Source organism: Pseudophryne corroboree, chromosome 5 (assembly GCF_028390025.1).
Source record: "Pseudophryne corroboree isolate aPseCor3 chromosome 5, aPseCor3.hap2, whole genome shotgun sequence".
NCBI classification, from domain to species: Eukaryota; Metazoa; Chordata; class Amphibia; order Anura; family Myobatrachidae; genus Pseudophryne; species Pseudophryne corroboree.
This window is the reverse complement of record NC_086448.1, coordinates 754662029-754668070: the sequence shown is the minus strand read 5'-3', so window position 1 is coordinate 754668070 and position 6042 is coordinate 754662029. Positions and strand designations below refer to the sequence as shown.

Sequence of the window (6042 nt, the reverse complement as noted above, 5' to 3'; positions counted from 1 at the left end):
CGCTCTGGCGGCCGCTCACCAATCTCCGACGTACTGTCCTTCACACGGCCGCGGTAAGACTTGCACTCCCCGTCTCCCGTCTGCTGAACAACGGGGGGGAGCAGTGTGGGGGAAGTAAGCAGCCAGAATAAAGGCTGCACTTGCATATAATACTCTTCTGCAGGAGAGAGAGGGGGGGAGGAAGCCCGCAGGGAGGCCCCAATAACTAAGCTGCGTTTAGGCAGCAAAATCATCAGGATTTTAAGCCTGTGGCCAATATCAGAGTCTCTGTTACATATACAATATAACTGTTGTATGTATATATATATATATATATATATGTATATTTATATATATGTGTATGTATGTGTGTATATGTGTTTGTGTGTTTACATACCTCCCAACTTTGTTGTCATCCAAGGAGGGACAGTTCTGCGCGCCGAAGGCGCGCGCCCGATTTTAGGGGGCGTGACCTAATGGAAAGGGGGCGTGGCCTCGCGGCAAGTGCTGTGATCGCAAGCCACGCCCCCGTTTTCGTCATTATGGGGGCATGAACAGCGCTGTGAGAGCTGCTGGTCATGCCCCCTCTCCCTCCCTGCCGTGAATAGACGCTGTGCGCATGCGCACAGCATCTATTCACCGCTGCTCTGCTCAGAGCAGCGAGTGACAGGGGGGCATCTCCCAACTGCCCCCCGACCCGCGGGACACTGCGACCCGCGGGTGGGACAGCGGGACAGACCGTGAAAAACGGGACTGTCCCGCCGAAATCGGGACAGTTGGGAGGTATGTGTTTACATGTATCAGCCATCTTGCAATAAGCAAGCACATGGCCGGACACCATTTTAACATTACTTCCTGCTTCTTCCCAGGAAGTTGCTGCCCTACACCACTCGGCCTCTAGAGGAGCCGGGGTGTTATTAGGAATTTTATTTTCTTGGTTTTGTTGGTTTTTTGTTTACAGTCTTCATTTGTTGAATTCTTACAACAGGTGGATGTTAAGTTTCTCAATTGGTAAACGCTTTTCTCTTAGCCTTAGCCTCTCAGCAAGGCGTGTTTTAACATTGGGAGCCTTGTCATGCAAGCCACCCTATCTGGTGTTTTATGATCATAGGGCGGAACTTCGCACAAATTCCGTTTTCCTGTCAAAGATAGTATAATGTCACGCATCAATTAATTAATGTAGTTCCTGGGTTATCAATATGTTCGGGAACTTAAGTTACTTTGAATGTGGTACGCGCACTACGCGTTTATGTAATACAAACATCAGTTGTACGTAGAACAGACACATTGTTCTCTATAATGTAGTGAAGATGGCTTTACCAGCTTCCAAGCAGACCTTATGTCATACGTCAGGCTTAGCTTCATGATAGGCTACAACGCCTACATCAGGGTCAGACCATTCCACACGTTCTAGTGAACGTCATAAGCGCCCTTCAGCCGCCTACATCAGTGTCAGACCATTCCATACGTTCTTTGGGAACGTCAGGAGCAGCAGGTCGTGGAGTTTCTATGAAACTGCTTAGATGAGCTGCTACATGGTCATCGGCGCATGACCATCAGTGCGCATGTTGGTGCGCTTTTACAGGTTGGCTACGTTTACGGCATCAGCATTTAGCTTTGGCCGTGTAGTGTTACAGGTGCCAAACAGCTCTCCCACCCAACGGGAAACTTTGGTACGTCCCAAGAGTACTCCAGTGACCCCTAGTGGATGAAAAAGAAAATAGGATTTTGGTACTTACCAGGTAAATCCTTTTCTTTGAATCCATAGGGGGCACTGGACGCCCACCCAGAGCAGTTTACCTGTCTTGTGGTAAGTTCTGTGGATCTTATGGTAACACTTTATCACCAATGCATTCGATGTTATGGTATCAACTGATTGTTATCAGTTACGTTATGTGTCAACTTTAGGGTTGACCATTATATTATAATGTTATAGGTTCATATAATGTTATATGTAATTCTCTATGGTTCATCCTCTCTATCACTCCTGTTCGGCCCAGTAAAAATACTGAAGGCTCTATGGGAATATGGAGGGGATGGCCAGTTACTAATTTAAATATTTAAATATGTGCCATTTCCGGCTACGCCCGGTCCATATCCCAAGAGTACTCCAGTGCCCCCTATGGATTCATAGAAAAGGATTTACCTGGTAAGTACCAAAATCCTATATTCCATACCTCACCTTATTTCAGCGTCACGTTCTGGTGCTCTGGACTCACTGCGCAACATCTCTCTTGTTCTGAGCACCAGGAACGTAACAATGACCAGCGTGGCAACATCTGTATATAGTATTGGATAAAACCAATAGTAATGATTAAAGCACAATATACTTCTCTTCCACCTCTGCACATTAATAAAAATGGATCAGCCTGCAATACTGGCATACTGGGATTTAGGCAGGCAGAGTGAGAGAGTAAAGGATTTAGGGGTCTATTCATGAAGCAGTGAAAACTGTGGAGAAGTGAGCCAGTGGAGAAGAGCCAATCAGCACTGAAGTAACATTTATAATTTGCATACTATAAAATTATACAGAGAAGCTGATTGGTTGCCATGAGCAACTTCTCCAGTGGCTCACTTCTCCACTCTTTTCACTGCTTCATGAATAAACCCCTTAATTTGCAACATTATAGGCTCACCAAACAACTCCAAGGAGATGTCATAGGTGCGGCTGCACATAAAGGATTTACCTGTAATTAGGAACATTATAGGCCCATCTAGACAGTGCGCTTCAAAAATCTCTAATGACCCATTTGCAGGCGCTTGTGGTTGTTAAGTAACGGTGCTGTCCCAGTAGGTGTGAGATTTTGTTTTTATCCAATACTATGTTATCCCCAAGGTCATAAGTCATATATTATAGTAGTTATGCTAAAAGTCTGCCGACTCTTTGAACTAAGCTGCCCAGGTGTAGTATGGTATGCCGGCGGCCGGGCTCCCGGCGACCAGCATACCGGCGCCGGGAGCCTGACCACCGGCATACCGACAGTGTGGAGAGCGCAAAGGAGCCCCTTGCGGACTCGCTGCGTGCGCCACGCTATTTTATTCTCCCTCCAGGGGGGTCGTGGACCCCCACGAGGGAGAATAGCTGTCAGTATGCCGGGTGTCGGGATCCCGGCGCCGGTATACTGTGCGCCGGGATCCCGACATTCGGCATACTGAAGACCACCCAAGCTGCCCTAATCTATGTCCAGTCACTAACCTTCTGCCAGTGTGCTATGCTGTCCCAGGCCTCTGAAGGCACACGTGAGACACAGCAACAGCACAGCCCTGATATAGGCAGTTGCCATTATGACATCAGCATGACCTCACACACCCTGCCAGACCGGCCAAAACTGGTTATTTCTGGTTTGAGGCCCCTGTTATCTTTTACTTGACTGACCTAAGGGAAGTGTGATTCATTATTAAACAATCATTGTATCACAATATTGGAATGGTATCATTCATTTAGCGCCCTCCGATCTCTATGTGTTATATATATATATATATATATATATATATCTATCAGAGGCAGAACTCTGGGAGGCAACGGAGTCAGCTGCCGCCGGGCTCCTGCTTTGAAGGGGCACACCTCTCCTCCTGTTCTATGTGTTCAGCGACATTAATCAATTAAGTTAATTGACAGCAGCCGGTAACTCCTCCGTAGCTGACTTCCCCACTAGCCACTACACCTTACAAATCACACCCTCTTTATTATAGATTTACTGGAAGCAGACACCTTACTGATATTTGCTCCTATAAAGGAAGCATGAGAATTCTAACTATATGATGATGTTTCTCTGACAATTACAAGTAACTTCATGTAGTTAGAATTCTCATACTTCCTATGCAACAGCAGATATCTCCGTCAGTAAGGTGCCTACTTCCAATGTAATAGGTTGTGGGTTCTAATCCTGGATATGACACTTGCAAATGAATTGTCAGCAAAATAATCAGCATTGTGAGGGACTGAGCAGATCTACCTGTATGTAGTGTGTGGCTGGACCCCTTCATAGATCTGCCTAGTTGCAATGGTTTTGTAGTAGCTTCATATAGTTAGAATCTACAGGCTTGCTATGCAGGAGCAAATTATATATATATATATATATATATATATATACACATATACATATACATACGGGGGACGCCAATATATTTCTTGCCTCCGGGCAACTGGGACAAACTTACGCCACTGATATATATGTTGAGTATCCCTTGTCCAAAATTCAAAGTTCCCTACTGATATAGTGACACATATACATATATGTTATATCATATATCTATATATACACATAATATATAATATATATGTCACTATCTCAGTAGGGGACCCAAAAATGTGGGATTGTGAATTTTGGATAAGGGATACCCCAATATATTATATATATATATATATATATATATATATATATAAAGTCCAGAGGTGAAGCGCACACACTTAAAGGATGTTAGAAGGGTGCCGTGTCAATTGTTATTGATACCATAGTTCCCAATGCTTACCCTGAAAGGGTTTAGACAAAAGGAGACCAGCACACCACCATATGAAAAAATATGAAAAACATTTAATGAATCAGTAGCATTATCAGGCCTTTTGAAAAAAGTTTTTAGTACTCATCATGAGGCTTTCAGCAGTATTCAAGCAGAACAGCCATCCCTGGGATGGCTGTTCTGCTTGAATACTGCTGAAAGCCTCATGATGAGTACTAAAAACTTTTTTCAAAAGGCCTGATAATGCTACTGATTCATTAAATGTTTTTCATATTTTTTCATATGGTGGTGTGCTGGTCTCCTTTTGTCTAAACCCTTTCAGGGTAAGCATTGGGAACTATGGTATATATATATATATATATATATATATATATATATAAACATAGAGATGTAAAGACTTTCTGCAAACTTTGATAAATACCCCCTTAGTGATTTCAAAAAAGCATTTTATTAAATTTCAGTTTTCTGTTACTACCATATTTAAACTGAGCTGCAAACCAATCAATGTCAGGTGTATCACTGTCACACCAAATAAAATAAGGCTGGAGTAGGCCATTCCTCTCAACTAAATAAAAACTGCATTTTGTTTGTTTGTATGTATGTATGTATGTATGTATGTATGTATGTATGTATGTATGTTTGTTTGTTTGTTTGTTTGTTTGTTTGTTTGTTTGTTTTGTTAAATATTTATTTGTGATATCAGCAGAAATCAAAGCAAAGTTTTTCAAAAATTCTCCAGAAAATAAAAGTGGAACAGCAGACTTCTGTTGTATTAAATGCAGGAAGAGGAGGAGGGTGATGGAAGGGCAGAGAGAAGGGAGGAATCGCATTTCCTGCACTGGCCATCAACAGGGTGTACAGTACATTCTCCTGGGTTTTAACTAGGAGTCGCACTACTCCGTCAGTGCACATTGTTCAGGAGGAGATTGAGGGAGGAGGAAACAGACTTGTTCTCACAGGCAGCCAGAAGGGGAGATCACACAGAGCCAGAGAGCCTTGCTGCTGACACAGTCACCACTCAGCAGCAGCAGCAGCAGCACCAGCACACACCGGGAAAAGGGGGAAACTTGCATCAATATTACAGATTGCAGCTCCAAAAAAACGCTTCCTCCAGAAACTAGCGATACAGATCGCCCGCAAGTCTCTAGTTTATTCTACGCGAGACAGATCTGCCCGGGGATAGACAAGTGTGTGCGCCTGGAGCACAGGGACAGAGCCTTTGGTCTGGTGGGGATTCCTGCAGCAACAAGTGAGGGCGCAAGAGCTGGGATCCGGCTGAGCAACTTTACACTGTCACTTGTGACTCCCGCAAGCCTTACTGGGGGTGATAATGAGGAATATTTGGATACTGCTTACATTTGGCTTGCTGGCCCTTGTGTCCGGGGAGACGGTGAGTTTACAAAAAGCTCCTGCCTGGCTGATCGTGTTTTACTCTAATGCGATATACTGATGCCCCCGATATCATAGTGAAGCTGTGATTCAATAGGGCAGCTATTGTGCATTATAATATATGTGTGTATGTCAATTAAAAATACATATACACAGATTCCTCTGATATGAGATCTACAATGTGGCAGATATTGCTAACCAGGCCCCTTTAGG

The 6042-nt window shown here is 43.9% G+C and overlaps 1 protein-coding gene across 1 annotated transcript in view; it reads left to right on the top strand.

Annotated features, from left to right (window-relative positions):
- Positions 1–5258: 5258 nt before the first annotated feature.
- Positions 5259–6042, top strand: part of SDC2 (syndecan 2) — a 138352-nt gene continuing 137568 nt past the window's right edge. Inside the window, exon 1 of the mRNA XM_063924161.1 lies at positions 5259–5830. Coding sequence (XP_063780231.1) covers positions 5771–5830 — 60 coding nt within the window. The 5' untranslated portion in view covers positions 5259–5770. The remainder of the gene's footprint in view (positions 5831–6042) is intronic.